The sequence below is a fragment of the Pseudophryne corroboree genome, chromosome 6, assembly GCF_028390025.1.
Source record: "Pseudophryne corroboree isolate aPseCor3 chromosome 6, aPseCor3.hap2, whole genome shotgun sequence".
In the NCBI taxonomy this organism is placed as follows: Eukaryota; Metazoa; Chordata; class Amphibia; order Anura; family Myobatrachidae; genus Pseudophryne; species Pseudophryne corroboree.
In genome coordinates, this window is record NC_086449.1 from 452,514,546 (window position 1) to 452,526,709 (window position 12,164).

At 47.7% G+C, this 12,164-nt stretch overlaps 1 protein-coding gene across 1 annotated transcript in view; it reads left to right on the forward strand.

Moving 5' to 3' along the window:
- CRELD2 (cysteine rich with EGF like domains 2) overlaps nucleotides 1-12,164 on the forward strand; it is an 82,196-nt gene that overhangs the window by 27,322 nt on the left and 42,710 nt on the right. The window contains exon 4 of the mRNA XM_063927130.1: nucleotides 10,324-10,412. Within this exon, the coding sequence (XP_063783200.1) occupies nucleotides 10,324-10,412 (89 nt within the window). The remainder of the gene's footprint in view (nucleotides 1-10,323; nucleotides 10,413-12,164) is intronic.

Below are 12,164 nucleotides of genomic sequence, written 5' to 3' on the forward strand. Positions count from 1 at the left end.
GACTTCTGGCGAAAGGTCCTCCTGTGCAATCAGGAGCGTCCCCGCCACTAAAATGGCTTTGGGAATCCCAATGTTATCCTGTGGACCCAGCCAGAGAAATATACGTTATGGTAAGAACTTACCGTTGATAACGTGATTTCTCTAACGTCCTAGTGGATGCTGGGAACTCCGTAAGGACCATGGGGAATAGCGGGCTCCGAAGGAGGCTGGGCACTCTAGAAAGATCTTAGACTACCTGGTGTGCACTGGCTCCTCCCACTATGACCCTCCTCCAAGCCTCAGTTAGATTTCGTGCCCGGCCGAGGTTGGATGCACACTAGGGGCTCTCCTGAGCTCTTAGAAAGTTATAGTCTTAGAATTTGTTATTTTCAGTGAGACCTGCTGGCAACAGGCTCACTGCAGCGAGGGACTAAGGGGAGAAGAAGCGAACTCGCCTGCTTGCAGCCGGATTGGGCTTCTTAGGCTACTGGACACCATTAGCTCCAGAGGGATCGACCGCAGGCCCAGCCTTGATGTTCGGTCCCGGAGCCGCGCCGCCGTCCCCCTTACAGAGCCAGAAGCAAGAAGATGGTCCGGAAAATCGGCGGCATGAAGACATCCTGTCTTCACCAAGGTAGCGCACAGCACTGCAGCTGTGCGCCATTGCTCCTCATACACACTTCACACTCCGGTCACTGAGGGTGCAGGGCGCTGGGGGGGGCGCCCTGAGGCAGCAATAAAAACACCTTGGCTGGCTAAAATACCTCAATATATAGCCCCTGGGGCTATATATGGGGTAAATACCCCTGCCAGAATCCCATAAAAAGCGGGAGAATAGGCCGCGGAAAAGGGGCGGAGCCTATCTCCTCAGCACACTGGCGCCATGTTTCCCTCACAGCTCGGCTGGAAGGAAGCTCCCTGGCTCTTCCCTGCAATTCTACAGTACAGTAAGAGGGAAAAGAGAGGGGGGGCATTAAAATTGGCACTGTATACAGTATATTATATAAAAAGCAGCTATTAGGGACATAACTCAGTTAGTCCCTGTATATATATATATATAGCGCTCTGGTGTGTGCTGGCATACTCTTACTCTGTCCCCCCAAAGGGCTTTTGTGGGTCCTGTCCTCTATTTGAGCATTCCCTGTGTGTGTGGAGTGTGTCGGTACGGCTGTGTCGACATGTTTGAGGAGGATAATGATGTGGAGGGGGAGCAGATGCCTTTAGCAGGGATGTCACCCCCTGGGGGTCAGACACCTGAGTGGATGGTATTATGGCAGGAAATGAGTGCACGTATAGACTCCTTACATAAAAAATTTGACGACATGCCGACTGTGGTACAGCCAAGTCTTCAGCTCGTGCCTGTCCAGGTGTCTCAAAAGTCATCAGGGGCTCTGAAACGCCCGTTATCTCAGGTGGCACAAGTAGATGTCGACACGGATACTGACACCAGTGTCGACGACGATGAGTCAAATTTAATGCCCGTTAAGGCCATTCACTGCATGATTGAGGCAATGAAAGAGGTGTTAAATATTTCTGATTTACATCCAGGTACCACAAAAAAGGGTATTATGTTTGGGGAGAAAAAACTACCTGTAGTTTTTCCCCCGTCAGATGAATTAAATGAAGTGTGTGAAGAAGCGTGGGCTTCCCCTGATAAGAAATTGGTAATTCCTAAGAAGCTACTAATGGCGTTCCCTTTCCCGCCAGAGGATAGGTTACGTTGGGAAACACCCCCGAGGGTGGATAAAGCGCTCACACGTTTGTCTAAAAAGGTGGCACTACCGTCCCAGGATACGGCCGCCCTTAAGGAACCTGCTGATAGAAAGCAGGAGGCGATCCTGAAGTCTGTATATACACACTCAGGCATTATACTCAGACCAGCTATTGCGTCAGCATGGATGTGCAGTGCTGCCGCTGCGTGGTCAGATAAACTGTCAGAAAATATTGACACGTTAGACAGAGACACGATCCTGGTAACAATTGACCATATAAAAGACTCAGTCTTATACATGAGAGATGCACAGAGGGAAATCTGCCGGCTGGCATCTAAAATAAGTGCATTATCTATCTCTGCTAGGAGATGCTTATGGACTCGCCAGTGGACTGGAGATGCAGATTCCAAAAGGCACATGGAAGTCTTGCCTTATAAGGGGGAGGAATTATTTGGGGATGGTCTCTCCGACCTAGTTTCCACAGCAACGTCTGGGAAGTCAGCATTTTTACCCCATGTCCCCTCACAGCCTAAGAAGGCGCCATTTTATCAGGTTCAGTCCTTTCGGTCCCAGAAAAACAAGCGGGGAAAAGGAGGGTCTTTTCTGTCAAGAGGCAGAGGCAGGGGAAAAAGGCTGCAGCAAACAGGTTCCCAGGAACAAAAGTCCTCCCCCGCTTCCTCTTCCAAGTCCGCCGCATGACGGTGGGGCTTCACAGGCGGAGCCAGGTACGGTGGGGGCCCGCCTCAGGAATTTCAGCGATCAGTGGGCCCGCTCACAGGTGGATCCCTGGATCCTTCAAATAGTATCTCAGGGATACAGGCTGGAATTCGAGGCGACTCCACCCCGCCGTTTCCTAAAATCCGCCTTGCCGATTGCTCCCTCAGACAGGGAGGCGGTGCTAGCAGCGATTCACAAGCTGTATTCCCAGCAGGTGATAATCAAGGTACCCCTACTTCAACAAGGCCGGGGTTACTATTCCACACTATTTGTGGTGCCGAAACCGGATGGTTCGGTGAGACCCATTTTAAATTTGAAATCCTTGAACACATACATAAAAAAATTCAAGTTCAAGATGGAATCGCTCAGGGCGGTTATTGCAAGCCTGGACGAGGGGGATTACATGGTATCCCTGGACATCAAGGATGCTTACCTGCATGTCCCCATTTACAATTCTCACCAGGAGTACCTCAGATTTGTGGTACAGGACTGCCATTACCAATTCCAAACGCTGCCGTTTGGACTCTCCACGGCACCGAGGGTATTTACCAAGGTTATGGCGGAAATGATGATACTCCTTCGAAAAAAGGGAGTTTTAATTATCCCATACTTGGACGATCTCCTAATAAAGGCACGATCCAAGGAACAGTTGTTAGTGGGAGTAGCACTATCTCAGGAAGTGCTGAGCCAGCACGGCTGGATTCTGAATATCCCAAAGTCACAGCTGGTCCCCACGACACGTCTAATGTTCCTGGGAATGATTCTGGACACGGCCTAGAAAAAAGTGTTTCTCCCGGAGGAGAAAGCCAGGGAGTTGTCTTCTCTAGTCAGAGACCTCCTAAAACCAAAACAGGTATCGGTGCATCACTGCACGCGGGTCCTGGGAAAGATGGTAGCTTCTTACGAAGCAATTCCATTCGGCAGGTTCCATGCCAGGATTTTTCAGTGGGACCTGTTGGACAAGTGGTCCGGATCGCATCTTCAGATGCATCGTTTAATAACCCTGTCTCCACGAACCAGGGTGTCTCTTCTGTGGTGGCTGCACAGTGCTCATCTTCTGGAGGGCCGCAGATTCGGCATACAGGACTGGGTCCTGGTGACCACGGATGCCAGCCTACGAGGCTGGGGGGCAGTCACAAAGGGAAGAAATTTCCAAGGACTATGGTCAAGTCAGGAGACTGCCCTTCACATAAATATTCTGGAACTAAGGGCCATTTACAATGCCCTAAGTCAAGCAAAATCCCTGCTCCTACACCAGCCGGTGCTGATCCAGTCAGACAACATCACGGCAGTCGCCCATGTGAATCGACAGGGCGGCACAAGAAGCAGGACGGCGATGGCAGAAGCCACAAAAATTCTCCGATGGGCGGAGAATCATGTACTAGCACTGTCAGCAGTGTTCATCCCGGGAGTGGACAACTGGGAAGCAGACTTTCTCAGCAGGCACGACCTCCACCCGGGAGAGTGGGGACTTCATCCAGAAGTCTTCCAAATGATTGTAAATCAATGGGGTCGTCCACAGGTGGACATGATGGCGTCCCGCCTAAACAAAAAACTAGAGAAGTATTGCGCCAGGTCAAGAGACCCTCAGGCGATAGCTGTGGACGCTCTAGTGACACCGTGGGTGTACCGGTCAGTTTGTGTTCCCTCCTCTACCTCTCATACCAAAGGTATTGAGAATAATAAGAAAGCGAGGAGTAAACACAATTCTCGTGGTTCCGGATTGGCCGAGAAGAGCGTGGTACCCGGAACTTCAAGAGATGATCTCAGAGGACCCGTGGTCTCTGCCGCTCAGACAGGACCTGCTGCAGCAGGGCCCCTGTCTGTTCCAAGACTTACCGCGGCTGCGTTTGACGGCATGGCGGTTGAATGCCGGATCCTGAAGGAAAAGGGCATTCCGGAGGAAGTCATTCCTACGCTTATTAAAGCCAGGAAAGATGTTACGGCAAAGCATTATCACCGCATATGGCGGAAATATGTTGCATGGTGCGAGGCCAAAAAGGCCCCAACAGAGGAATTTCAACTAGGTCGATTTCTGCATTTCCTGCAAGCAGGAGTGAATATGGGCCTAAAACTGGGCTCCATTAAGGTACAGATCTCGGCTCTGTCGATTTTCTTTCAAAAAGAACTAGCTTCAGTACCTGAAGTTCAGACATTTGTGAAAGGAGTGCTGCATATTCAGCCCCCATTTGTGCCTCCTGTGGCACCTTGGGATCTCAACGTGATGTTGAGTTTCTTAAAATCACATTGGTTTGAGCCACTAAAAACCGTGGATCTGAAATATCTCACGTGGAAAGTGGTCATGTTATTGGCCTTGGCTTCAGCCAGGCGAGTGTCAGAGTTGGCGGCTTTATCATGTAAAAGCCCTTATCTGATTTTCCATATGGATAGGGCAGAATTGAGGACTCGTCCCCAGTTTCTCCCTAAGGTGGTGTCAGCGTTTCACCTGAACCAGCCTATTGTGGTGCCTGCGGCTACTAAGGATTTGGAGGACTCCAAGTTGCTAGACGTTGTCAGGGCCCTGAAAATATGTTTCCAGGACGGCTGGAGTCAGAAAATCTGACTCGCTGTTTATCCTGTATGCACCCAACAAGCTGGGTGCTCCTGCTTCTAAGCAGACTATTGCTCGTTGGATTTGTAGTACAATTCAGCTTGCACATACTGTGGCAGGCCTGCCACAGCCAAAATCTGTCAATGCCCATTCCACAAGGAAGGTGGGCTCATCTTGGGCGGCTGCCCGAGGGGTCTCGGCTTTACAACTTTGCCGAGCAGCTACTTGGTCAGGGGCAAACACGTTTGCAAAATTCTACAAATTTGATACCCTGGCTGAGGAGGACCTGGAGTTCTCTTATTCGGTGCTGCAGAGTCATCCGCACTCTCCCGCCCGTTTGGGAGCTTTGGTATAATCCCCATGGTCCTTACGGAGTTCCCAGCATCCACTAGGACGTTAGAGAAAATAAGAATTTACTCACCGGTAATTCTATTTCTCGTAGTCCGTAGTGGATGCTGGGCGCCCATCCCAAGTGCGGTTTATCTGCAATACTTGTACATAGTTATTGTTAACTAAATCGGGTTATTGTTGAGCCATCTGTTGAGAGGCTCTATTGTTTCATACTGTTAACTGTGTTTCATATCACGAGTTGTATGGTGTGATTGGTGTGGCTGGTATGAGTCTTACCCGGGATTCAAAATCCTTCCTTATTGTGTACGCTTGTCCGGGCACAGTACCTAACTGAGGCTTGGAGGAGGGTCATAGTGGGAGGAGCCAGTGCACACCAGGTAGTCTAAGATCTTTCTAGAGTGCCCAGCCTCCTTCGGAGCCCGCTATTCCCCATGGTCCTTACGGAGTTCCCAGCATCCACTACGGACTACGAGAAATAGAATTACCGGTGAGTAAATTCTTATTTTCTCTTATGTCCACAGGTATCCACAGGGATCTCACCCTGACGCATCTAATTTGAGGATCTAGACAATCACTAAAACCTCTTCCTCCTTGTATGGAAGGGTGTGCATGTGTGTTCTTATCGCCTAAACAGGTCTCGGCCTGATGTTCCTGCCTAAGATCGCTGTGGAAAGAACTGATCTGACTGAGTCTGTGGGCGGGACTATATGGTGAAGGCCCCAATACATCCTGGGAGGCCAGAAAGCTCGTGACCGTGTTGGTGCCATTTTCGCTGTCGCTCGACAATATCCCAATGTTATCCTGTGGACATAAGAGAAATCACGTTATCAATGGTAAGTTCTTACCATACCGTATATTTCCTATTGCAATGTCGCATCCGCAGTACCTGAGGTTTGCTGTGTGCAACCTCCATTATCAATTTCGAGCTTTACCCTTTGGTTTGACCATGGCCCCGCATGTCTTCACAAAGGTCATGGCGGTAATGACTGCTGTATTTCGCCGTCAAGGGGTCAGGATCCTCCCGTATCTGGACGACTTGTTGATCCTGGCAAATTCCCCAGAAATTCTCCTACGTCATCTGGATCTGAGGCTCCAGTTTCTGCAAGCCCACGGGTGGCTCATCAACTGGAAAAAGTCTTCCCTGGTCCCTGCTCAGAGCATGGTGCACCTAGGGGCATTGTTGGACACTCACAACCAGAGGTTGTTCTTGTCTCAGGAGAAGGTCCTGAAACTTCAGGACAGGATTTGATGCTTCCTATCTTGTCCACAAGTGTCGCTACACTCGGCGATGCAAGTGCTAGGTCTCATGGTGTCGGCTTTCGACATGGGGGAGTACACTCCATTCCATTCCCGCCCTCTCTACAAACTGATTCTAGCCAAGTGGGACAGCCTGCCTCACCGGATCAGGTCTCACATGATCTCTTTGTCTCCGGAGGTCCGTCTGTCACTGAGGTGGGGCTGCAGGACCATCGGTTTGAGCAGGGGTCGTCCCTTCTGGATCTCCAGCTGGGTCCTCCTGATGATGGATGCCAGTCTGAGAGGTTGGGACGCGGTGTTGGAGCAACACTCCTTTCAGGGTCGGTGGACCAAGGAGGAGTCTCTCCTCCCGATAAACATTCTGGAACTGCAGGCGGTGTTCAATGCTCTGAACCTGGCCCAGCATTTAATACAAAACAGGCCTGTTCAGGTACAGTCGGACAACGCTACCACGGTGGCGTACATAAATCATCAAGGTGGCACTCGAAGCCGCATGGCAATGAGGGAAGTATCCAGGATTCTTCAGTGGGCGGAATGCAATCTGCCAGCCATATCGGCAGTGTTTATTCCGGGGTCCTAAACTGGGAAGCGGACTTCCTCAGTCGTCAGGACGTACACGCCGGAGGAGCCTCCATCCAGAAGTATTTCAACTCCTAGTGGACAAGTGGGGTCTCCCAGATGTAGACCTGATTGCATCTCGACACAATCACAAGGTTCCGGTCTTCAGAGCAAGGACAAGGGATGCTCAAGCAGCGTTCGTGGATGCACTGGCACTTCTATGGAACTTTCGGCTGTCGTACGTGTTCCCTCCGGTGTAGCTTCTGCCCAGGGTAATAAGGAAGTTCAAGCAAGAATGAGTACTCCTGCTTCTGATTGCCCCAGCGTGGCCCAGACGGCATTGGTTCTCAGACCTTCAGGGTCTCTCGATAGAGCGTCCCCTTCTACTTCCACAGCGCCCAGACCTCCTCGTTCAGTGCCCTTGTGTATATCAGGATTTGGCCCGATTGGCTTTGACGGCATGGCTCTTGGAGCTTCCGTTCTAAGGGCCAAAGGATTTTCTGAGACAATCATTCAAACCATGTTGAAGGCCTGGAAACCAGCTTCGGCTCGGATTTACCATAGGGTCTGGAATTCCTACTTTGATTGGTGCGCGGATAACAATCATGACGCTTACAAGTTTAGTCTGGCCAAACTTTTGGCCTTTCTACACCAGGGCCTGGACTTAGGCCTTCGTCTGGCCTCCCTCAAGGTTCATATATCTGCCTTTTCGGTTTGGTTTCAGAGAAAAATTGCGACTCTGCCTGATGTTCATACATTCACTCAGGGTGTGTTACGGATTCAACCTCCTTACGTCCCGCCTGTGGATCCTTGGGATTTGTCTGTGGTTCTGGAGGCATTGCAAGAGTCTCCGTTTGAGCCTCTCGAATCTGCAGACCTTAAGTGTCTTTCTTTTAAGGTATTGTTTCTGCTGGCTATTGCCTCTGCTAGACGGGTATCGGTTTTGGGTGCCTTGTCGTGTAGGTCCCCCTATCTGATTTTTCACCGTGACCAGGCGGTTCTTGGAACACGTCCCGGGTATCTACCTAAGGTGGTGTCTTCTTTCCACCTTAATCAGGAGATTGTGGTTCTGGCCTTTGTCTCTCCTGAATTGTCTTCCAAAGAGCGGTCTTTGGATGTGGTACGGGCTCTCCGTATCTATGCAAGAGGACAGCTTCTGTTAGAAAGTCTGATTCTCTGTTTGTCCTGTTTTGGTTTTCACAAACGTGTCTGGCCTGCTCACAAGCAGACCCTGGCCAGATGGATTAGAATGGTGATTGCACATGCTTATGTACAGGCTGGTCGTCCAGCTCCTGCTACTATCAAGGCCCATTCTACTCGGTCAGCTGGGCCTTCTTGGGCGCCCCGCCGTGGTGCGACCCTTGAACAATCGTGCAAGGCGGCGACGTGGTCCTCAGTGAACACGTTTATAAGGTTCTATGCCTTCGATACTTCCGCCTCCCAGGATACTTCCTTTGGACGCCAGGTTCTTGTGCCAGCTACAGTGCGACCCCTCCCATGAGGAACTGCTTTAGAACATCCCCGATGTTATTCCCTGTGTACCCCGCAGCAGAAAAGGAGATTTATGGTAAGAACTTACCTTTGTTAAATCTCTTTCTGCGAGGTACACTGGGTTCCACAGGGCGCCCGCCCTGACTCACTTAGCTACTTTGGGTTTGTATGGCATTAGCCGCTGATAGCTTCTCCTGTCGTGAGAATGTGGTGAACGTGGCTACTAACGGTTGTCGTCTCTTACCTGCTATTGCATTGGACTGGTTAACAAAACTGAGCTCCTGTGCACGGAGGCGGAGATATAGAGGAGGCGGCGCTATGCATTCTGGGAACAGTCAAAGCTTTTAGCCTGTTGGTGCTTTGGATCTCGCAGAAAGAGATTTAACAAAGGTAAGTTCTTACCATAAATCTCCTTATTTAAGCTTCATATTTAGAGAGCACGTGTGTATTTAAAATCAAAGGGGGTATTCAATTGTTTTAAGAGGGAAATTTTAATTGCACTAAGTAATTGTTTCTGCAATGAGCGCCAATTATTTCTGCTGGTAACCACCTGAGGTGGCAAGCAGAAATCTGCCCAAAGTCTGGCTTTTCGACAGAGCATGCCCCGTAGATGGCACGGGTTTAGCCGCTTTATACGTGCAACATGCACAATAAGTATTGGTCACCCAGCAACTCATACCCAGTGGCACAAACAATTTAAATTCACCCAATACTTAAGATGGGAGCTGTGGGTGCAAGAAAATTCAATTGGATTGCCCTTTAAGTGGCATCTAGTGTTGATTTGAGATATCCAGTTGCAAATGAGAGAAGTAGATGTATCCTGATCAGATCCAGGTATATACATGAAAGGGTTTCCCAGTATAGGAAGATTTAATAATACCTCCATAACAGAATTGTTAATACGACAAAGTAATGAAAAAGCCTGCTGGACTAGTTATTTCATGCATTTTAGTTATCTTTGATGCATATTAATGTTTAAATGTGGGGATAGTGAGAAAATATTTGATACACATGTTCTTCAATGTATTTATTTGAAAGGCATTCATTAGAAAAAAATATTCTACATAATGGTTGTGTTTTTTAATTAATCATTAGAGAAGATAAACATTTTTGCTAATATTTGAAACTGTTTTGCTCTGAAGATGGAATTTGCGTATCATAGTAATAGATGTGTCGTGTTCTGTTTTATTTACTTCACTAGATGGCATTAATTTCAATAGAAATGGTTTTATTCCAGCCTTGCTATTCTTCATCTGTAGGCTCACTAGTGCAGATTATAGGTTGCCGACCTACAGGCTGTCATATTACTTCCCTTGCATGTGATTTATTTCATTAAACATGAGATTCTTTCCCGGGATTGTGTATTTATAACTTGCATCATGAATCTGTGTTGCTTAGCTGTAATAATTTCTACCTTTATCATTTATTCAGCTATTTTTGTAATATGAAACGGTACTGAAAAATTGCTTTCATATTTATTGTGGGTTGTATCCACTGTATGTTGAGGCTATTTGGTATTTTCCACAGCTGCACACTTTTTGTAGGAGTTCATTATGTTTATCCTATGTACTGCATTTTGTATAGTAGTAGTAAAGGTAGTTATTTATAAGTCTGCAACGTAGAATAAGGCAGTTCATTGCTTTTGCCATATTGAAGTTGAGTTCCAGTTTTGAGAAACTAACAAATATGGCTTTTGATATTTAACAGGAAGAAAAATGGTGATTTATTGAAATGGTTTTGCATTGAAACTATTGAAGTCTGCTGCCCTCCTGGAATGTATGGACCTGACTGCCTAGGTAAATAACAGCGCTAAATATTTGTTTTATTTAAAATGTTGTGAAATGCATGCAAATGAAATCTAAAATATTAATACTAGCACATCCTGACCATTTTTGCCACAAAAGTTGCGGAAAAAAGAAAAAGCTGGGGTGGTGGTTAGTTGTCAAAGCACTGCACCTATGTGGGTGGTCTTCATCCTATATATGTCCACTTTGCAGGTGTCCATGGTGTATCACCAATTGTTACGTGTGTAGAGTACCTGTGCATAGGTTCTGTTTTCATAAGTAACAGGTGGGCTTGTATTGTAACTGGCTGGAGGTGTTTAAAAAACAAACAAACTAGGGGCCGGATGTAATGACACCCAAGATCGCCGGAGGTGCGAGATGCTGGCTGATCTCGGGTGTTCTTTTAAAGGGGCAATCACTTACAAGGTAAAACTATACCTTGTATTTGATTGTCCCTTTAAAAAAACATCCAAGATCGGCCGGTATCTCGCACCTTAGGTGATATCGGGTGTCATTACATCCGTCCCTAGGTCTCTGATATCTGGAATAAAAACTAGGGAGCACCTTTACTATGTATAGCTTGATTATAGCCTTTCCTATTCATATGTGTCCTCGTACATCATTACTGAAGTTACGCCAAACAGCTCTCTTGGCACGACAGATCCTGCGAGAGACTGCTAGCTTCGGGCGTCTTTGCACCTTTTTTGCCAAAAAAATGCATTCGACTAGGACACGCCAGAAAACGGCTGATTTTAATTTGATAGGAGTCACTTGTATATCTCTGTGACTGAAGCCAGGTACACACTAGGCGATTTCAGCCTAAAAAATAAACGATAGTTACATAAATATTGTTATGGTTTATTTTTTGGCTTATATTATCCAGTGTGTATGGGGGAATTGTGTATTGTGTGTATTGGTGAATGATGCGTGCTCCTGCACTTCGTTCAGCGATTATTGAGCTGACATGCAGCTCAACCTGTCAATGTCGGGCTGAGGTGCATGTCCGGGAATGCCGGCGGTGACGTCACTGATCGTTATCGTTGAACGATAGCGTTCAGTGTGTACACACTATATCGTTCAACGGTATAGTCGTTCATTGCCGGCATTTCAGCATCGCCCAGTGTGTACCCGGATTGAGTCTCTGAATCTGCAAATGAAGTACAGTGTAGCAGCGGCAGCTATTTTCCAATAGTTCCTTTTGTGCTTTGTATACAAACTAACAATATGCAAGTGTCGCATATCAAATAAATTGGCACAGTCTCCTGGTGCATCATGTTGTGACTAAGACGCATTTTTGACAAAACAAGACACCCAACGCTAGCAGAGTTGCATGGGACTTGGCGGCCCACTCGCGCCAGGCATCTCACGTATGGCACATGGAGGCTGGATGTGTGAGGACACATGTCCAGGTGTGATCAACATGTCCAGAAATGTTAATGACACCTGGCAGGGCATGTAGAAAAGACTATAATTACTACCGCTCCCTGTCACATTGACACATCTGAAATTCAGTTATTTTTAATACACCTCTAAAAAATGACCAGACAACCCCACCTACATAACGGCACACCTGTTACTTTTAAAAACAACAGAATCTACGCACAGGTTCTCCACACATATAATAAGTGTATACACCATGTCCGCCAGCATAGTTGATGGTAAGCCATCCACATAGCTGCAGTGCTTTGATACTCCACTCTGTTACAGATTTGCAAATATGAAGCAGGGCACCTCAGTCATAGCAGCTCCTGATTACATGATTGC